The 22,400-nt window shown below is 37.1% G+C and overlaps 2 protein-coding genes across 7 annotated transcripts in view; one reads left to right on the top strand and one right to left on the bottom strand.

Moving 5' to 3' along the window:
• Positions 1 to 1,773: 1,773 nt before the first annotated feature.
• ANGPTL5 (angiopoietin like 5) lies at positions 1,774 to 19,692 on the bottom strand. Of its 2 annotated transcripts, XM_014560450.2 has the most exons (9): positions 19,538 to 19,692; positions 16,029 to 16,226; positions 14,209 to 14,353; positions 12,417 to 12,520; positions 11,457 to 11,550; positions 9,400 to 9,500; positions 7,572 to 7,692; positions 5,308 to 5,493; positions 1,774 to 2,349 (listed from the first exon to the last, which is right to left on the bottom strand). In XM_014560450.2, exons 2-9 carry the CDS (start codon positions 16,122 to 16,124, stop codon positions 2,030 to 2,032), a joined length of 1,167 nt encoding a protein of 388 aa, XP_014415936.1. In that variant the 5' UTR covers positions 16,125 to 16,226; positions 19,538 to 19,692; the 3' UTR covers positions 1,774 to 2,029. The 2 variants fall into 2 exon arrangements, with proteins under 2 accessions (XP_014415936.1, XP_006186253.1); XM_006186191.3 differs by lacking the exon at positions 19,538 to 19,692 and having other exon boundaries at positions 16,029 to 16,362.
• Positions 19,693 to 20,835: 1,143 nt separating this feature from the next.
• CEP126 (centrosomal protein 126) overlaps positions 20,836 to 22,400 on the top strand; it is a 62,934-nt gene continuing 61,369 nt past the window's right edge. For 2 of the 5 annotated variants that reach the window (XM_032488253.1, XM_032488252.1), the window contains exon 1: positions 20,836 to 21,221. In XM_032488253.1, the coding sequence (XP_032344144.1) occupies positions 21,094 to 21,221 (128 nt within the window). In that variant the 5' untranslated portion in view covers positions 20,836 to 21,093. The remainder of the gene's footprint in view (positions 21,222 to 22,400) is intronic. The other 3 variants (XM_032488254.1, XM_032488257.1, XM_032488256.1) reach the window with 2 other exon arrangements.

Genomic DNA, 22,400 nt, shown 5'->3' with positions numbered 1-22,400 from the left:
CCCCCCCCCTTAAAGGGCATATACAAAATCTTGCATGGTTTGGGATTCAGAACAGAGACAGTGATTTGGAAGGAGCCTGGGTCAAACCCTTTCACTGATCATGGACAGTCTCTGGGAGAGGAAGGAAAACACTGGCGCTCACTCTGGGGACATAAACCCTGGGGGCAGCCATTCTGGGGACTTGTTCTACCATAAGGACACTGGTGCTGACAAGTGCCATTCTGGAGTCCTCCTCTAGCTTATTAGCTCCAGGATGCAGCCCAACCAACGAGTCTGTCAGCAGGAGTACCAGGACACCTCAGGCCAAGCCCCTAGTCCCATGAGAGCCCCATCCATGAGCAGGTCACCTGCCCTAAGATCCCTTGAGCCCAGAGCAGTCACAGGACTTAACCCTGTTCACCAAATAGGTCCAGGATCTGGCCCTACACACCAGTGCACTGACACTAGTCCCAGTACCCCCAGGGCCCTGCAGCCAGGGATTCCAGGACATACGTTAGGTGTAGCTAGCTGAGTAGCAAAATTATTTCCTTAATTTGTATGTAAATTTATTTCTGGTACTTATATCACTGCAAATGTGAAAGGCAGTGAACCCACAGTTCTGTGCTCCTCGAGGGTAATAGCCATCACTAACCACTGCTGAGGCACGGAACCTCAGCTGTGCCTCTGTGAGATGCACAGGAGGCCATGGGAAACCAGGTTCATCCACCTGCAGTCTTAGCCTGTGTATATTCTGTACATGATTTAGCCGCTGCTTGGCGAGGAGATCGAAGTGAAAGCAGTCTTGAATTGTCACCATGTCATTTTTGCTTACCCCTGAGCTCAGATCAGGTTCTGTGTGCTGATCAAGCTCAGCCCTGCTCTGGGCTCAGATAACTCACTCTGATCTCTGTATCCTCACGTGTATTTTTAATTCAGTCCTCCTCTCACCTCATTTTTCAGCTACTTCTACCCTCCTTTGTACATTGTATTACCCGAACTCTGGACAAAGTAATTTTCTATTCAATCCTAACTCTTAACTAAATGAAACTTGGTCCAGCACGTTCCTTGCTGGTGTTTTCCCTTGGAATCCTTACCACTCCAACTCCTTCCAACCTAGTAGAAAAAGTAGAATGGATGAGCTTGTCCCTAGAGTCACCTCTAGACCACTGGTTGATTGCTTTCTCCTTTACTTAAAGTTTATACCATTCCTATTGGCTTAAAGAGAGTTAAGATAGAAATGTGTTTTAGAATGCAACTGATCAGGATATAAATGCATAGTAAATTTATTACAAAAAAGCATAAATGTATTAACTATAATAAAATATGAAGGCAATAAGGACTTTATTTTTGCAGCAAACTCTTATTACCTATAAAATATTCTGGAATCACCTGGAAATAGTACAGTGAAGTTTACAAATTAATCTGCACAAAGCTATTTCTTTTTTTTACATGAGAACCTGTATTTTAATTATTATTAATTTTTTTGGCTGGGGGAGGTAATTAGGTTTATTTTTATTTTCAGAGGAGGTACTGGGGATTGAATCCAGGACCTCTTGCATGATTAAGCATGTACTCTACGGCTTGAGCTATACCTTCCCCCTGAATAAAACTATTTCTTGTAATTGTCTTCAACTGAAATTATCTGTGGATTCTATAGTTAGCCATTTCAAATAAATATAGAAATAAGTATAATGTTCTCTTTAATTTTCCCAACCATCTACTATGGTTTAAAACTATGCTTTAAAGAAAAGGGAAAATCCTTTAAATGGACAACAGACTCCAGGTCCAGACAAGTTGCAATTAGTCAAAACAAATTTTATTACATATTGTTAACATAGTTAGTAGTAAAAGTATACATTGAACCATGTTTTCCTTTGTAAAACTCTACAAAACTAAAAATTTCTAATTAAACCCATAATACCTAGATGTCACCTATAGTTGAATTTTGGCTAATCTGTCTGCAACACTCAGTAAAAAGAGAAACCATTGTGAAATCTTTCATATATTTTCAAAAATAACTGTGGAACACTCATTACAATTTAAAATGAGGTTACTTAAAATATGGATTGTAAGTTCTTCTAATTTTCATTGAAACAGATTTAATCTTGATAGGTGAGTTGTTTTTGGTCCACGTGTCCCATCGAATTCCAGTTGCAAGCAATTTTCCGGGGAAGTGATGAATGCCGTTCAGATTAGCGAGACCACACTGGTTGAACCACCAGCCCGTGTGGTTACTAAGGTGACTGCAGCTCCTCATAGACTGACCACTGACGAAGCATGCAGGGCGACACCCATCATTATCGACGTCTGATGTGCTGAAAGGCATCGCATTTTGATTATCTTCTTTTCTGAAGCCCCGGAATGCATCACCTGGGTAAAACAGATTATTTTTTTAATGACTAAATTTTTGCAATTTGAACTGACTGTTACCAGCCTATTATGCAAAAGCACTGCATTTAGAACTAACGTTTAAATGATTTTTCACTAGGTATCATATTAAAATCTCTCCTCCAGACAGCAACATTCCAAAATCTGGTAATGAATCCCTCAACATTTTTAAGTGGACATTTGATATAAAATCACAATCCAAAATGGAAGCTGTGTAGACAGACCCAGATAATTTTTTCAAAAAAAAAAAAATGGTGTATAAATGTCATAGTTTGAGGAAGAGTAATATGGTAATTGGTAATTTAGGAAAAGAAAATATTTTACACATAATATATTTTTTATACCAGATAGAGAGATATGGATGAAGGTGAAACTTCTACCTTTAAGAAACAAATTTATAGCTGTAAGCTGTTTGGTTTTATTTAGAGGCCACCAAATTTAAATAAAATGCCCAATGCCTTCAAGAAAAAAATCAGCGACACTGCTGAGGTATGCCTTTTCCTCATTGCTCTCCACATGATAAATGGACCAACTGGACACTAGTTAAAACAATACTATAGTTTAAAGGCTTACATTGGACATTCTATGTATGGTATCCTTGATGGTCACAATAATTTTCAAAGATTAAGTATCTTGGCCAAGGCAATCCCGTTAACTAAGTGGCAGCAGTAGAAGTCATGTTTGTTTGTATGTTTTAAACCATATAAATAAAAGACTCTAATTAGTCCCATTGTACTTAGATTTCACTTATATGTAAAATTTGCTAATGTATATTCGAAACACTAAGTAAAAGTGAAGCTATGTAAAATCTTTGAAGAATTCAAAGCCCATCTTTGTTTCAATCTATCCCAAATGTTTGGCATCCCTTGAGATACGTCTTAGAGGAACCCAGAGAACTTCATTAACAATCTGTAACCTGTTTTGCAGCCCTGCTGAGTATTAAAATCTCAGACTCTGCACTTCATGGGAAACAAAATGCCTACACTGCAGATATTTGCAGGGAGAATATAATTTTCAACACCCACACAATGCAATACCTTTCCGAAGTTCAGATGAGAGAGACAACACTTACGGAGCACTGCCTATAATAATTATCATATAAAGCGTCCCTCCACAGACATGCTCTCTGGTTTAAGTCCATCAGAAGCATCACACATTTTATGGACTCCTAACTGGATTACATTTAATAGATTATTTTGAAAATATCATGCATAAGTCAGTTTTGGAAGAAATAGCCCATTAAAACTCATTGTCATGTTTTCTGGGAGACTATAGTTAAAAACATGACACTTTGTTTTCTCTAAGAACCCAGAGAAATTTCCCTCAAGTTTCAGAATCAGGGACTATCTGTCCTCCTGGCAGAACTGTGTTGCTCAAATGTTCAAACTTCAAATTTCCATTTTTGCTCTGAGCTCAAAGTCAAATTTGTGGCTCACCTCTACCAAACACCTGATCACATTCAACCCCCTGGTTTTCCTATGTTTCTATCTTTACATTCCATTGACGCCTTTTTCCTTAGTTTGGTCATATTATGTGATCACCATTTGGAAGTTACTTGACAACAGTATTGGGAAAAGGCAGAGTAAGGCATGACAAAATCTGAGGGTTCTGAAATGAAAACATTCTTGCCATTATAAACTGAATCCTCTCGTTAGATCCTAGTCATCTTTTACAGAAACCCACATAAACTTTTCCTAACATTGTATGTTCCATATTTAGATAGTTCTTTATACTTTTAGAGATGAAGTCTCAAAAATTATATAACTCTTTAAAATGTCCCTATATGTCAAGATTTAAATTTCAGACTTTTACCTAATATCCTGAGACTAAACCCCCTGAGATGCCAGAGATTCCAACAGTACCAGACAACTCTTCGTGCCCAGTAATTTTCCTCCTGGGTGCCTTGACTAAGGCTGCTTTCTTTGCCAACATTCATTTGCCAAAAGCCTATCCACTCCTCCAAATACAGATCAGTGATTCTCAGCCAAAAGGATGCCAACATATCCATCTAGTGAACACAAATACCTGGGTGCAAACTTACTGAATCAGATTCCGTGTGAATATGTACTTTCAAAGAGCGTCCCAGGTGGATAACATTAACTCTCTGTTGAAAATAACCCTTTCATGAAGAGTTTCTGGATGCAATCAACTGGAAGCGTTTCTCAACCTCTCTTTACCCCCCAAACCTCTACCAGTACTCTGCGTTTTCAGTTTTATTTATCTCTCCCTCTCTATTGCAATCAGTTAAAGAACTGTGAACATAACTCATTCATTTTTGGATTTCCAACACTAAATGTACCCAATGAGCAAGTACCATGAAGTGCAACAACAGGGGAGCTGAATTCAGTATTAACTCAAATTTAAAATTTCAGCATCAAAATGTAAATCTAACATCAAGTGTTTTGAAGTTCTAACAAACTTAATTTCTTTGGAAATGAGTAGATGCACTGAGGCACAGCGGGAAAGAAACCACTAAACTAGTAGTTCTCTTGACCTGGTCCCTTGCCCTGGCTCAGATGTGATGAGCTGGCAATCTTGGGCAAGTCACTTAATCTTTCAGGTTTCTTCACCTGTAAAGTGAGAAGAGTGGAGATCAGCTCTGACATTCGATGACTTCTAAATGCCAGCCTCTCAGAAACGTGAAAATGTTTAAGAAATACCTTCCCAGCCTTTCCCACAGACTCTCTAGCTAAAGAATCAATTGTGATTACATATGGTAAGTTGTTTTAAAGAATATGAAGCACTTCCAAATCATAAGGTGGTGCAACCATCATGGCAGAGTTTCAAAACTCAAGATTTAGACAGTTTTCTCATTCTTAATCTAGTCTGTTATCATTTATGTGTCATACACCAAAAGAAATGCATGAATTTTATCTCCACCTAATATTGAGTCAGTTATGTTTAACTCTTCTGGATAATTTTAGGAATTAAAAAACTTACCAGCATTTCCTGAATACCGTCCTAAATGCATTTTAAAAAATCTTGTTTCATCCTCTAGCCAAAAATTATCATATGATGCATAAGCGAATGTGTCATCTTCAGATTCCAGTGCCACATACAGCATAAAACTGGTATTCTTCTGATTCACTATATAAAAAATCTTCTTCAGCCCTAGCCAAAATTCGCCTGTTAAGAAAAATGCCTTTTTTTTAATATATTTTAATACAAATTAATAACCCTTTATTATTTAGTGTTTGATGTTGTTTAGTGTTTCAATAACTGTGAGATGGCACACATAAATACTTTGAGGGACTGGATGACCCTAGCTCAAATGATCAGTGTTTGCCTAATTTACCAAAAAAATATGTATATCTCCCCACTTCTACTTTACTAGACTGAGGATAACTAGATTCTGTTTCAGTTTTTGTCTCCCCAAGTTAAATTCAAAAATTCATCTGAAGGCTAAGTAAAAAGTCAAGCTTTACCTTAAGGCATGTCAACAAAAGACCAGTTGAAATATCATGGCAGGTAACAAAATGATGTGTACCAGTAAATGTAAGAGGTTTAACCTCCAAATTAGCCTCTCTTAAAGATATATGTCCTGAAAATGCTCAGTTGAAATTATTTTTTTCTGTCTTTGTGAATAATGTTTTGTGAACAAATATTTCTTTGTTATAATACAGCTCGTCGGTTACCTATGACGTAACGTAGCAACACTGGAGACGTAACCTGGAGTATCCTCAGGTTTAGGGTCAATAGTTCCAAGATGATTGTGGATCCAAGGTGAATTATTAAACTCCCTAATTCAGACTGCATGCTTCTTGCATGTTCTAGCCAATGGCTTTCTACCTCCCTCTGCCCATGGCGTAGCCTCAACGTGAACACCCTTGCTCTGAAGTATATCCCTCCACCTGAATCATGAAATTACTGAAGGAAGTAGGGGTCTAGTCAAAACAAACTCCAAAGAGTTGGGGGACAATGGGACTGCATTCACACTCTTAAAACTATAGCTAAGATACTAAGTCAGTCTCCAGGGCTTACAGGGGCATTTTAGCTACAACCCACCTAGAAATGAAAAGTATTCTGAAGAAGTACAGGAAGAAAATGGGTATGGGAAGCAAGAAGGAAGTACTAGAAGTAAGATGGGCCTGCCCTGTGCCTCACCGTCTAGGACACTCCAATTTAAGAGTCCTTGCCATCTTTCCCTTTATCCTGACCCTAAATTTGACTTAACAATATATTTTCCCTAATCCCAAGTTTATTTTTAAAATATACCAAATACAAAGCAGCCTGTTTACATGAAGGATACCTGTCTGAAGACCTGACACTCAAATAATTTCCCCATAGAAATAAGCATTTAAAGATGATCATTTAGAGCCTGCAGACCTATGACTACTCAATTCAGAAGGCAGGGCTCACTGGAAAATTGGAGGTAATGCGGAGAAAACACAAGTATATCAACTGCACTCCATAGCACAGCAGCAATCTGGCCTGCTTCATAACATTTTATTACATTTCATGTCCCTTCTAACATCACTGGCACGTGGTAGCGTTTTTAGCAGCTACACTAGCACCACCACTCACTAAATCCTTGGGTGACATTACTATGGGGTTTAAATTTTTTCTAATTATAACAACAGTAATTTAAAATAATGGCATTGAAATGATCAAAGTCACTTGGGAAAGTTCCAATTAATGTAAAATTCTGCTATGTTCAGAAATACTGGTGGTTCTATTTGCCAGAAAAAGTGATGCTGCCACGTGGTAACAATGTGAACAGATTTTACAATTCACCTGGGGTTTACATTTTCCAAATTTTAAGCATAGTGATTTTTATTGACATTTTTATAAAACACTGCTCCCAGTTCATATATTTAAAGTCATACAGCCATGTACCCCAATTCTCTATTTCATTTGCCTGTGTAGACACAGCACAAATCTCAAGAATTTCAAGGTCCCTGACCATTCAGTTTTCCAGTCTACAAATAGTCATTGAGCATCTACCAGAACTCTGCTGGGTGCCTAGTCAATACTTAATAAATATCCAATTTAGAAATCACATTTCAACAGGTATCTGAAGATTTTCAGATCCCAACTGAAGATCTACTTATTTTAAATAATAATACAGAGAGTAACTTAAGCCACATTTTTATATTCATAAGGATTTGCCATTTTTTACTAGCAATTTGACCAATAGAGACACGGTCTGTAGGCATAATACCAAAAAAAGAAGAAAACAAGAGGGAAAAGAAATAAAATTTGACCTAAAAGGTCGCCAAATCCATCCAGATAATCACACCACAACCTTTGGAAATCAATTATCCCATCAATTCTTTTCTGTATCACAGTCCATCCACCTCCTCTGTAATCCATGTCACACATTACCTAAAATAAACCCAGAAAAGGTAAAAATAACATACTATTATTTTCATTCTTTAATATAAAACTCATACCTCACCCTTAAGCCTAGAGTAAGAGGTGATACTTCCACTGGAAGTTTCAGTGCAACTGTATGCCATTAACATATTCAGATTTTTTTACTCTCTAGAAATAATATTGTTTATTATGATACAAACCTAACAGATAAACAAGAAGTTTCTACTGTACAGCTCAGGGAACTATATTCAATATCTTGTAGTAACCTATAATGGAAAAGAATATGAAAAGGAAAGATAAAAAAAAAAAAACCTAACTGCAGCCCCTGTATCAGTCATTTTTGTCTATATGTAAGTGTTTGTAGCATTTGAAGTCTATCCTCTTATTCCTCAACTCCATAAATATTTCCAGCTGAGTAACAGCAGTAGCAGTCTGATGTGGCAGAGTGATGTATTTTTTTATAAATTAACTTTTCCTTTTAATTAAAACACTGCTTTGTTTTTAACAGTGTTAAATGTGCCTGTATGCCTGTCTTTAATTGCTCTTTTCTCCAGAAGCTGGAATGCCTGTGTTCAGACTGGGATTTTTAGAGAGAAAGGCATGATCATGGCCCATCTCAGCAGGGCCTCAGAGGTACATCTGTGGTGCTCAGAGGACAACTGTAGGGGACCCACAGAAGTGACAAAGAGAGAAAATCAGAGCAAACCTCCATCAGAAACTTCCCACACACGGACAGAAAAAGGCAGTGTGGAGGAAGTCAGGGAACCAACACTTTCCCACAAAAGAGGTGATTATGCATCCTACTCTTCTCAAAATTAGAAGCCTTCCCTTTCCACATCTGTTCAAGCCCATTTTTGAATCTGTATGTGAAGTAATTTAGGTAATTTAAAATTATTTCCCACTTAATTCCCAATTTTTGACATCTTGCTGATAGAAGTCAAAAAATAATGTTAGCAATTCAAAGACAAGAAATTGGTAGTATCTACTTAGAAAAAAATTATTTTATTGTGTAATAAAGACTATCAGTAAGTTATGATATTGGTATTATAAACTTTCGTATGCACAAAAAAGTAACCAGAAAATTATATATATATATATATAACTTATGTGTATACATATAAAACAATATACATAATTTCAATAATATACAGTTTCTAGTAGAAATTTCTTCCAGAAGTCATATTATAGAACTACTAAGGATAGACATGAGTAATTTAATCAATTTAAGAATGGATCAGCTTAATCTGTCTCACATTTTAGTGAAAGTTTTTTTAATTATTAATTTCTTATACAATCACATAAAATCATCGATCATTCAAAGAAAGTTATAACCATGTATAGGAAGAGAAATTAAAGTATTTCTAGCAAGCTCCAAGACAAAGCACACCATCACTTTTTAATATCTATAAGCTAATTAAAGGAAAGAAGTATTTATATTGTATAGTTCTGCCTACTGTAAGGATAAGATCTTGCATTAAATGGATTTACTTTAAAGGGTATAACCATGAAAACTCAAATAGAAAAGTGAAAGACTCTTTAGTTCTTTTACTGGTTTGTGGTTTGGGCCAGAATTCCAGAAAGCAAAAAATTTGAAACTGGAACTTACACTAATTTATTTTAAAATTTTCAAGAGAAAATAAAATATCAAAATAATTAAAATTTTAATATTAATTAAATACATAAGATGCCTATCCATATAATAAGGGAAAACTTTACCTCAAATGGGTAACTAGCTCCTTCTGGGTAGATTATATACAAACCACTCGGTGTTTTAGTCACAGAGCCAATGGTATCTTTAATATCAGTACAATCTAAACCTAGAAAAGTAAAATTCATTATTTAGGATATTTCCAGGTATAAATTTCAGACTTAATCATTTTGCTGTAGAGAATTGACAGTGCTAGCTGAAATCATTATTATAATTCCCATTAATGATATGATGATTTTAACTTCTTGGAAATGAAAAATTGTCTCAACTTTAGAAATAAGAAGAAACTAGACAGATAGATGGAAAAAATTGGATTAAACAATTTATGCTGCAATAAACCTTCACTAGTAACTCGCTGTTATTGATCAGTGTTCCATTTGGTATCAACATTTATTTAATATATTTTATAATTATGCTTCTTTTGTCCAAAACATAAAAATGCCCTTTCAGAAATCTAGGCTTATCTTGGGGGCATAACGTGTAGCATAAATCTGTTTGAATGGCAAGGAGAAAATCCAAAGGAATAAGTCCATTAACTACTACTGACACATCCTTTCTACCCTAAGATACTTCACTTTGTATTATCTTTGTATGATAAATGTAATAAAATAGTTCAACCCTTACAGCATCGATTACCCAGAGAACAAACACGTGAAAGCCTGAGACTGGAGAGCCAGAAGCCTTGGTTAGAGTCTTCGTTCTACTCTTTACTAGCCGGGAACCATTAGCTAAGTTATGGCACCACTTTTCTTCATGTGTAATATTGTTATAATAACACTACTGTCTACTTGCTATTCGGACAATTTACATAGTAAGGCATTATGTGAAGGACTTAGCATGGTGCGTAGCACACAGGAAATGTGCAGAAAATGTCATCTGCAAAAAATTAGGTATAAAAAAAATCACTTGCTTTGCCCTTCCTTTCCAGAAGACATAGATTTGTTGCCTTCCTTCTGAATTGCCAGGAGACATTTTTATAAAAACTTTACGCTTAGAGATATGATAGAAGTTTACAATGAAGGACTAATCTGAGTTGCAATATCTGCTTTGCCATCACCATCCAAATAAATAAACAGGTTATTTAGACTTTTCCGGGCTTCATATTCCTCATCTGATGATCATCATCACAGCAAACCCTTATACTGTCTTATGACACAGCAGGCAATATTTTAAGAGATTTTGGTGTATTTACTTATTCTCCACAACAACCATGTGAGGTAGGGACTATCAGTTTACTGGTGAGGAAACCGACATCAAGGAAACAGTGGATCAGGGACTTGAAGACAGATGGTCTGACATCAAAGTCCTTGCTCATTACCAGTGTATTACACTGCCTACACTACTCATTTACGGGAAATAAATGATATAATAAAATAATTTAAAAATCAAAAAATAACATGTGAAAGTGCCTGTCTATGTACCTGACACATAGGAGATTCTCAGTAACAGATTACTCCTTTCTCTTTGGAAGGAAAAAAGAAAGATCATACACCAGGCCCTCAATAAATATCTACTGGCTTGGAACTTTTTGGTATTGGTTCACATCCGTAGAGGGTATTTTTCTTAGAAACCCATGCCTTTAGGAACTACTATACTGTATTTTAGTATAAAAAGTGCTAAATTCCAGTTTGTTTCTATCTTAAGTTTCTTTTTCTTTTCAAATTTAATGTCTCAATTTGAAATCTTTCAAACATGTCAAAAATACTTTTTACAGGTGGGAGGAATTCTGAGACCTTCTTTTCTTCTAACTGAAGACGGATTGTTAATAAAATGTAAAGGGGAGGCTGAATTCAGTTACATAAACCCGTGCTATTTTCAACAGATTCAGGATATCTATACACAGCCATGGCTTTAAAATGGTCGGAAAAACTTCCCGATTCAAGAAAAGTACACACTGTCTGGGTTGAAATTTGCTTAATGGCAGGTATTACTTCTCCGGTCTGTTAGATAATAATGAGCTGTATTTTTTTTTTTAAACAAAACTTCTTAAATACACCGACCTGTCCAGGAAAATTTTAAGCAATAGAAGACAAGTATGAAAGGGCTGAAATACCAAAGTTCTCACCATGTGACTGAACTGGTCTGTGAGGAAAAGGATCCAGCTGTTTTCTAAAAACTTCTGTAGTCAAAAGGAGAACTCGATTCATGAGCTCATTAACCTAGACACACATGCACGCATTTAAATGAATTTATATTTGAACAAAACTCCTTTAGCTGAGTTCTATGACTGATATTTCTAAGCCTCTTATAAATCCAGCTTTGAAATATATATGATGCCTGTTTTTCTACATTGAATCCCTTGCTGCTCTAAGAAAGCAGAAAAGGCATAGCTAAATAGCACTCATTAAATTCACATTGCTTTCATCTGCATTTGACTGCTCTTGCCTGTCTGTTCTTTGTATCTTGCCTGCTCCTTTGCTGTAGTTTCTTATCTGATCTCCCTGTCTCCTTTCTCTGCTCTTCCTCAAGTCTTCCTCCACACCAGCTGCCAATCTAAACATTTCATTTCCCTGCTCAGACACTTTGGTGGCTCCTTGGTGTGGCATGACTTAGTTCCTATTTCTTTAAGTCAGTTTTCCTCATACACCCTCAAACTCACCAGCCACTCCACCCTTGCACCAACTCCGCGCGGTTTCCTGGCTTGGAGCGCCCTACCCTTCCTCTCCAACCTTTGTGACCTTTGAAGCATTTATCCATCTTTCATGACCCAGCTCACAATCTCTATCATCTGGCAACATTTCTCGCAGTTCAGATCGTGAATTTCTCTTGTGCTTCATTCTAACAGCATTCATAACATTTTCACTATCTTTTTCTGTTCCGCTAGGCTGTATATACCTTAAGTGAAGATTCTCTTTTGTTCTTACTGCTTTGTTTGCCCGAGGCTTACTTACTATGGTGCCTCTAACATAATAGGCATTAAATAGATATCTGGACATGAGTGCATTAAAAAATTAAATGATTATACCTCTGGCTAACTATATCAATGTACACATGCAATATCAACACAATACAAAAAAATCCATACCTGATTAGATAAGTAATCCAAGGAAGCCTGCTGTTCATCCATCATATTTCTTAGTAGTTTTTTCGTATTCCGTGTGTAAGAAACAATAGAATTTTGCAAGTTTCCTTAAATCATAATAAAATAAGTAATTTGCTAAATATTATATTGTTAGTTAAATATTATATTGTTATAGAAAACAATTCCAGTGGAAAATAGTGAACTTCACATGATTTTGGATAAATATGTAAACACAGTAATATCTCAATTTACCTAAGTACTCAGAATTGCATATTCTAGTTAGTATTTTTTGTTGTTGTTTAACTCAGGATTGACCAAGAAAAAATTGTTTCAACACTTCTCTACGACAGTATGCTTCCTAATCATTTAGATTACCCCCAGTAATTTAATCTATTATAACCAAAAGACAACATTCTGAATACAAGTTCTCACTTCATAAGATGGGAGGTATAGGAGGTCCAAGACTCATTAATTTTTCCTACATAAGAAAGTAAAAGGCAATCATTCCATATTATGCAAGTTAACTTTTAAAATAAGTCTTTAAAAAATTTTTTTCTGTTAATGCTATATTTTTACATAAAGAAATTGCAAACACACATACATATACACACATAATAAATCTGAATCAAAAGTTTTGGCTGGTTGGTTTCTGGTTAAACTTTTACTATATATTTTCCTTTTTAGAAATGTTTTTATTTTAAAACAATCTGACTTATAGATTAGTTGCAAGACAGTCTGACGAACTTTTTCCTAATTCTTTTGAGAGCATGCCACCATGGTGCCCCAGGAGATTTCATTGTGTTTTTCTCACACCAAAGACATTCTTTACAACACAACCATCAAAATCAGGAAATAAACATTGACTAGCATATATTTGTCAGACTTTATCCAAGTTTATTCATTTATACTGATGTCCTTTATAACCAAAGGAGCCACACATACATTATTGCAAACATTATTCTTTTAAAAATTATTTCTATTATCCTAATTTTCACTCTAGCAGTATAATCACATTAACAATTCTTGACATTTTAAAGCCTACTTCATTCAGCTTCATCTCTCATTTTTACTTTCAGTCTCTCACTTTCTATTAGATATTCCTTATATTTAGACTTTTGTCTTAATGGATCTAAAGGAGGCTACACTCATGGGTTTGAGAAGCCTGAGATACTTGTGTTACACATAGAATTAAACACAACAAAGTGAGCGTTTCATACATTCTAACCTAGGAGTCACAGTCCTATAAGAACTGGGTCAGATCATCACCGCCCCGCTTTCAGATCCCGCTACTCACCACACCCACTGTATACATAACAGACCATGAAAATTACTACACTGTTACTAAATAGTTTTAAACAAAAATGGAGATTTTTAAAGTTTTTTTTTTTAATGCTTTGCTACATAAGTTGACTGTGGATTTGTACTATACAAGTTGTGGTATTGTCACAGTTATTCAACACTAAGGAAGTCCTCCCTCAAAACCAGGCTGTAATTTCTTATTGGTTCAGATGGAAGCAAGAAAATAGCCTCCAGGGAGTTGGATACGAACAGTGCCTCCTGGCTTGCCCTTTCCCTCTGCAGCTAACTGATGCCCCGGGGCTGTATAGAAGAAGGGTTTGTTCACTTACCAAATAGTTATGAAGCACTTACCATGTGCCAAACACATATAATCTCTGGCCTAGGATGGTCAAGATACATATAAAATGAGCCAAACGCTTGAGTATATTTTTTCCATCTCTCCCTTAGAAATAATAAACCATATACCTTTATAATTGTGGTTATTTTTAATACTTACTACATATGAAATGTTTTTCTTCTCGTGTAACTTTAGTTTTAACGTCACATGATTCCTCGCAGTCTTCTTTATAAACAGTATCATTACTTTTACTTTCACCTTTTGCATTAGATTCATCTTCTACAATATTGACTGCTGGAGAATCCTTTACATTAAAAATAGAAATAAGAAAAAAGATATGAATTACCTCATATATAATAAGTAAGAAGACTCTAGAAAAAAAGATGAGATTTCAGGACATACACAAGGATGATCATTAGAAAAAAAAATGTAATTAACTGTTTAGTTCAAACTCCCCCAAATAAATCTTATGGGTGAATTCTGGGTATGAACAATAAGTGTATGTTAATTCAATATTTTTGCGCTTCTTTTTCTTCTCAAAATCCAAAAGGATTTATTTAGGGTCTACTTTCCATTATGCTGGCTCAATGGCCTTGACCTTTAACTTCTACACATTTCATGTGTGATATTGTGCTGAGTCATCCCTCTTCCAGGACTCCTTGAAGAGGGACTAAGAAGGTTCTCCGAGATACTGACACCATTTCTATGCCAAAAGGACTTTCTGCCACCAATTATTAGGAATTATGGGTGTAGCTGAGAGAGAAATGTGCAGAATTGTCACTTTTGTATAAATTAAAGCATTTACAGATTTAAAAGCTATCAGTGTAACAGCAGAAAAAAGGCATAGGATTTTGCTTTGCGAAATCAACAAAAGATGTCACTTTAAAAAGCCAACAAAAAAGTACAAACTAGTGGTTACCAGTGGGGAGCGGGAAGAAAAGAGGGTCAAGGTAGGGGTAGGAGATTAAGAGGTTTCAAACTACTATGTTAAAATCAAAAAGAAAAAAAAAGCCAATTACAGCTGTCATTTCAATGGTATCTATTCTTGTTGGCACACTTGTGGTTTCTTTAATATTAAAGCATTCTTTGGTAGAAATTATATAATTTAAATAACTCTGCTATTAAAGTCCAAGAATAAAACCACGCTTTGTCCTCTTTGTCCCAAATATTCAGAGACGGGTAAAGAGCTAATCATATTACAAAAGATATTTGCCCCAAAAAGATACTTACATTTTCTTACATAGATCAAAATTAACTTCTTGCTTTTTTCCCCCTATAGTCCTATAATAATTGACATACTAGGTTGTAACCTAGGTTACAATGATATTTTTGAAACCAAAATAAGATTCTTAAATTTTTAGTATACAGCATTAAGTTTTTAATATTTCTGTGGCTTTCCTAGAATTTATTTTTGCTTCAACCTTGGTATTGACATAGTGGTAAATACATTTTCTAACATTTAAAAATCATAAGCCAGCATTTAATTGTATAGAGAGTCAAATCACCATCTGCTTATAGTATCGCATACACTGCCTTAGCTATCACTCTAACATTGTTTTGAATAAAATTTTGTAATTTTTAATTTTAGAATTGTCTAGGTAACCACTCACAAGATTATATCTGAAATACTGAAGTTTATAGAATAGTTTTTTTTTAAACAAAGCGAATTTTGTTCTCAGGTACCAAATATTTCATCATCAAAGTTAACCAGAAAACTTGCTGGCTTCTTAACCTAGGCCTGTGATTTCTTTAAAAATTTTTCACAAGAAACTTCTTAAGAGTCACTCCTCAGTTTATAATTTCCTAAGTTTAAAAATAATACCATTAAAGCATAAGTCTCAGCAATTCTAAATAAACACTTTAATTTTTCCACAACTTATATTGACTAGTGTAATTAATCTTTTCTAACGACTAATGCATATCTTGAAAACTATACAATCATGCTTTCCTAGCTGAAATAATATTGCTGAAATTCTTACCGTAGAATGATGCACACAGTTACCTCGTATAACTTCTCCACAAGTAAAAATACATAGATTTAAGAACAAGAGTGAGGCTTGGAAAAGAAACATCATATTTTTCTTGGTTGGAGAAACGAAAAATATCTTCAAAGATCAGTCAGCTCTCTGTGGAAAGAACTCCAGTACATAGCGTCTTCAGTCGAAAAGTTCTGGAAGCTGTACAACAAAAACAGAGGCCAGTACTTAATCGTTTCCATGCCCTTCTTTGAAACAACACCCTTCAGATGAGAAACAAGGTAGCCTCTAGAGATGCTATCATTTTTTTTTTTAATCACTGTATGCCTGCATTATAGCATTATAAATCCATGCTTTTGCAATAGGCAATAGCTAGTTAACTAGGTAGCTAAATCAAGCAAGCCAACATGAATTTATAAAATCATCTCGCTTCTGAGTTAGATTTTGCCCTTGGGGAAAAATGTCTTTGATAAGTTGTACCTCTATAATTGTGAACCAGTTTGCATAAAAATCATAAGGAGGTAGAAATAAGTGATGGAGTGGGAAGAAGAGTACATTGGAACTATTTCTAAAAACTACTAAGTAGAAATTTTATCAGTGTGGATATCCAAAGAGGACAATTCAGACTTAAAATGTTTCTAACTGAATTTAGCTGTCAATAATGGTCATATTAACCATACATATGTGAGATTTCTAGGACTCTAATTGATTTGTATGGTTTACATAAATAATGTTAAAACTTCAACAATTCTGAACATAAGGGCACTATTGTTATTGAAAATTACCACTCTCTGAAAGTTGATAGATCAATGTCTACGATGAATTTTCAAATTCTCCGTGATAGTGGCTCCTTCTCTTCATCACACAAACATGCCTAAGTCTTCACTATCCTAAAATTAGGAGGCAAAGCAAAACTTTCCTGAGTCTTGCTTCCTATTCAGGATATTTTTTCTGTTTCCTTTTCTAACCCAAAATCACAGGGTAGAGACCATAGTTTTTATGGTACTAGTCTAGCGACTGATACGGTATAGGCACTAAAATACTAATTAATGAAGTAATAGCTTAAGCTAATTACCTAGTCTCTGACTTCACGTCCTCACCACCTACGGTTTAAATGTATTCTTATCGCTTATTCTACTGAAACATTCTCAAAGTTTCTCCAGTGAGGCAACGTGGGGAGGTTGGGAGTCCTGGCTCCGGGACCAGAAATTTGAATATTGATTCCACCACACATTTGCTCTGGAAACTTGAGTGAAGTTACCTAATATCACTATAGCTTCGTTACTTCCTTTGTAGAGTGGGGATTGTTGTGTGGATTTGATGATTTAATATACGTAAGCACTTAGCACAGTGCAAGAGAAACAAGCACTCAAATATTAAGCGGTATCACTATCATTCTTTTATTATTATCATTATTATTATTATTTGACCTGTTCTAACATTGCTGACAATATTGATGACTTTTAACATCGATATTAGGACTGGATGAGTATATATCTTTAATCTTAAATTTCTAGTTGAAGTCTAATGAAATTGAAATGAGGATGGCAGAACTTTAGCAATTTTAAATCAGCCAGATGTTAAAACGCTTTGGTCTTTCACAGCTTGCCCAGAGACAAATTCAGGAAATTCTTACTTGAGGAGAAAAAAAAAGAAAAAAAAGCTTCAGCAGGGAAAGTAATAGCCTCAGTAAGAAAATACTTCGGCAGAGGAAAAAATTGTCTCAGCCAAGATGAAACTGAAAGCTCAAGAAATTGTCCACCACATGCTGCCTCACATAATTCAAAGGTTGTAAGAGTATTCAAATTAGATAAATTGTGTGAACATGTTCTATAAAGTGGCTATTACATTTCCTTTTGTAAGTAGAATACCATTAATGGTTTATGAGACCGTGTTAATGAAGTTGGGTGTCTACTAGGCATCTCACATTTAACATATTTGAAGCCCAAATCTTATTTCTTCTCCCACCCTCAACCTATCCTTCCCCATCTTAATAAATGGTAATACGCTTTATCCAGTTGGTTCCAGTCCCAAATCTGAGAGTCATATTTGATTCTTTTTTTGTTTTCTATTTCACTCATATGTCACGCACATGCATCAACACATCTTATTTATCGGCTCAAGGTTAAAATTTTGAAAACTTCTTGACATCTCATTGCTACCATCCTAGCTCAAGTTCCCATAATCTCTCATCCAACCTACAATAATAGCATTCAATCCGGTCTCATTGTTTCTAGTCTTACCAACTGCAGTCTAGGTTCCCCCATGGCCATTAGAGCGATCCTTTGGAAAAGTTAAGCTAGATATTACTCTCCTACTCAAAATTCTCCAATGACTTTCCCTCCATTGGAGGTTGGATTTTTTATAAATTCCTTGTGTAATACTTAAGTCCCCACCGAATCTGAAGGACATCCCCCACGCACTGCTCCAATCTCGTGTCCCAGCTCACTTCCCCTACCCAACTCTGTTCCAGGTACAGTGGTCTTCTTGCTCTTCCTTGAACATATCAAATATAATTCTATCCTCAAAGCCTTTTGTACTTAAAGCATCCTCTGTTTCTGGATAATATACTTCAACCAGATATTTGAACGGCAACCTCCTTTCTTCATTCAGACCTCTGCCCTTGACTTCCCTTCCTTGGACACTTTCCCTGAGCATCTACCTAAAATAGAATTGATCTCCATCACTATCTCCCTACACTACTCTATTTTTCCTCGTAGCACTTTTCACTGCCTAATATATTCTAGTGAGGAAGAAAAATAAATACCAGTTTAATCAGCATAGGGACTTTGGAATTTTGCTCTCTACTGTATCCCAGCACCTAGAAAGTGCTTAACACGTAGTAGGTGCTCAATATTTATTTCCTTAATAAAAGAATGAATTATTTTATGGTTTTGAAGTGTGAAAGAATTAAGCATTATATTTAATTCCAATGTCTCTTTTGACAAAATATAGAGATTTTAGTGTAATATTCTTTTTTATTGCTTGAGTCATACTTATCTTTCCTGCCAAGAGATGAAGTTTATAATTGCCTCAAATTTATATTTCTATTAACCAAATATCTAATCTTAAGCCCTTTTTTCAGAATCTATACAGCTTACAATTATTCAACTTAATAAAGAGCTGTACAACTTAAAAAAGTGAAAAACTGCTTAATATTTTGAAGAAAGAAAGAATTTAAAGGTCAAAAATAGATCTTGTAATGTTTGTAAAAAGCTTGTAACGTTGTGTTTAAAATTTCTTTTCTTCCTGGTTATCATTTTAAAGCAACATTTGAATAAGAAATGATTATATGAGCAAGCATTTGTAAGCAAATGAGAAACTAAGTTATGCTTCTTAATGCTAATATACCATGCAACAAAGCAATGAGGTGCCTATGAGTGACGAGATACCAAACTAATAATATAGCAAAAACTAGACATTCAGGAAGGTCAACCATGCCCAAGTACGCCAAACAGCAAACACAACCTTTTCACTTTTATTTGCACTTTACAGTGCCCTACTTTGCTTACCTCTCTGAAGTTGGATCTTGAGAAACAGACTTGTGACGATAGCAGGGGGAAGAGGAGCAACACCAATGCGGGTGGCTAGGCCAGTTAAAAATTTGCAAAGGTAGCTAATCGTCCCACTGTACACATTTAGCCTTTCTTTGCCAAGATTATGTATTCTTTCCTCTTGGAGTGGTCCTGAAAGGGGCTTATGTGTTTTGTGTTTTAAGTCAAAATCAAATTTGTTGTTGCACTTTAAAATCTCAGTCACCAGAGCACATTCCAATCTGAGTCATTGCATCCAACTTTGCAAAAACTCTTTTAAATAGTTTCAGCTGGAAAAGTTGATTATTTGAACTCTAAAAGTGAACAAATTGATTCACAAAGGCAGAGGCAGTTGCATGGTGGGTGAGTGATTTTTATTCGGTTTGTACATTCTGCTTCTAGTCTGGGAGTTTTTACACACACACACACACACACACAAAAGCTGACTGAGATATACTCAGAATTATATGCACTTTTATAATGAGCTCCAACAAAAAGTTTCGGCCTTTTTTCAAATTTTCACTTGCAAAGCCTTTTAAACTGATGGCTCAAAAATCCATTCACTTTTCCATACCTCCTGAAACAATTTCAGTATCATGATGTCTTTTGGCATCTCTTCCCAGGAGATTACTAAATTAAATCTGCACTTCTTTTCAGGCCGCCGATGCTGTGATGATCTATTTCCAGAATCTGGCAGCAAGGCTGGCACCAATAAAAGCCTTTGAAATGCAGACCTTATAAGTAGGGAAATGGCAAGGGAGACGGCTGCAGACGGAGTGGCAGAAGCATCACGGAGTGGGTGAGGGAAGGCAGAGAAGGGAAATTTCCATTCCACAGAGCTTTTTAAAAGAGATAGTGTTTGGGGATAGTGATGCCCAGAAACACTTAAAACTCAAACCCCACAACAGGACTCGATACTTAAACAGCAAATCAACCCTGAATTATCCCCGAGGCAATCATTTCAGACTCCCGCCACGGTGGTGTCTGCCTGAACCTGGGGATTTTGCTCTCAGTATCTCCACGAAGACATCCTCATAGGAGGGAAGGAAGAACTGAGTCAGGCTCTGAGGCGCAGTTCAGCGCCACCACTCCAGCAAGGACTCGGGTCCCTGGGGATGCCAGGGCTGCTGCCCGCTCTCCCCTCCCCCACCCCGCGCGCAGCTCGCGGCCGGCGGGGGCAGCGGCGCCTCCTATTGGCTGCCTCGGATGCCCCGCCCCGCCCCCCACCCTGGTTTCGGTCGCGAAGGACGCGGCGTCGGTTGGTTGTCAACATGGCGGCGGCGGCGGTGGCGGGGTCGCTGCCGCCACCTCTGCCACTGCCAGACAAGGTCGCCGCCGCCGCGGCTGCCGTCGCCACCCCAACCACGAGCGCCGCTGTGCGGGAAGCAGAGCTGCCGCGGCCATCCCTCCCTCGCCAGTGACGCGGGGCCTGGGAGACGGAGTGCGGGAGGGGCGGCGGCGGAGGAGGAGGAGAAGCCCTAGCTGCCATGAGGGAGGCGCCGGGCGCGAGCCGGGAGGCGGCGCGGAGGTGAAGGATGCTGGCCGGGAGGCCCGGAGCCCGGAGCGCGGTGGCGGAGCTGGGCGCCGAATCCTCGGACTCCCGCGTCCGAGCCCCGCTCAGCCCTCGGCTGAGCGGCGCGCGTCACCGACCTGGCGCTTACCTGTATCCTTCCCAGCCGTGGCTGCCGGGGTAGCGGTGTTGGAAGCGGGGCCCATCTCTTTTCCCGTTCGATTCCCATTCCCACTGATGCGAGGGTGGGAGAAACGAGCCCGTCATCTTAGTGCGGGTATTTTCTTTAGCAATCGTTCTTGGGCCCCTTAAACCCGAACTATTATTTTATCCGATTCTAGGACCGCATTCCCCACTACCTGGTTATCTCACCCCCATTCAACTTTGCTGTAATTTTTTTGTGAATTTTAAAACACATCCACCTTGTGTTCTGTTGTTTTATGGCTTTCTAGAGTTATGCCCTTATGTTCTTCCTATTATCCACCTCCTGATTAATCATGCTACTTGGAGAACGGAATTCCGCAAATACGTAAAATGTTTTGCCCTCCTGAAACAGTCCACGTTTTAACAGTTAACCTACCACATCCCTAATTGATTTACCAGAGCTGCTAAAGCCTCACACAGTTGGGATTTGTTTTGTTTTCCATCCTCTGCCCAGTCGGTTGTCAGAGAGACAACAGACAGAAATTGAGAAGCGGAGGACCTGGAGGCTTCAGGCTAGACTATCTCTGACCTTTTCCTAAGAATTGGCCGAGCCCACCTTTGAAATTGCTGGGGGTGCACTGTAGAAGATTGAAAGGGTGAAAGTTTTGTTTTCAAAATATGTAAACCATGTTTGTTCCGTCAGAGAATGTCATGATAATTAGGATTTAACCTTTGTACTCTCAAAGGACTTGGTTGGTAGTGATGGTGCCATATAATCATTCTTGTCAGGGAATGGAGTGTCTTCTCTTTCCAAGTGAACCCCCATTTTCCTATCCTTACTGTCTCCCACTTCTGAGATGTTGCAGTTTTAAAAGCAAGTCAACAACCAGTTTTAACTCTGCTTGCTCTTTGGCTAGGTGCTGGGGATGCAACTCTAGTGAGGAAGACAGATACGTACCAAGCTTAACAAATGGTAAAATATCCTCCTCTAATCATGGTTTCCTCAAGCTTCTGTCCCTTTTGTCTTTCATTAGTCAACTTCTCAAAATGGTAACCTGCAAAAACAGCTTCTTTTCAGGTAGTCAGTATTAACTCTGTTCACTTTGGCTTTTGCCCTTGCTACTCCTCAAAACTGTCTTCTCTCAATGTGTATTCTGAAATTATCTGTATTGTTTTCTGCATGGATTT

The sequence above is a fragment of the Camelus ferus genome, chromosome 10, assembly GCF_009834535.1.
Source record: "Camelus ferus isolate YT-003-E chromosome 10, BCGSAC_Cfer_1.0, whole genome shotgun sequence".
Classification (NCBI taxonomy): Eukaryota; Metazoa; Chordata; class Mammalia; order Artiodactyla; family Camelidae; genus Camelus; species Camelus ferus.
This window is presented reverse-complemented; position numbering and strand designations above follow the sequence as displayed.

Excerpts from the sequence above, each read along its gene's own strand:
- ANGPTL5 (XM_014560450.2), bottom strand. The coding sequence starts at position 16,124 with ATGATGTTTCTTTTCCAAGCCTCACTCTTGTTCTTAAATCTATGTATT. Across the intron at positions 12,521-14,208 it reads AGAAAAACATTTCATATGTA|GAAACTTGCAAAATTCTATT; the intron begins GTAAGTATTAAA and ends TTATGATTTAAG. Across the intron at positions 5,494-7,571 it reads TGGATTTGGCGACCTTTTAG|GCGAATTTTGGCTAGGGCTG; the intron begins GTCAAATTTTAT and ends TTTTCTTAACAG.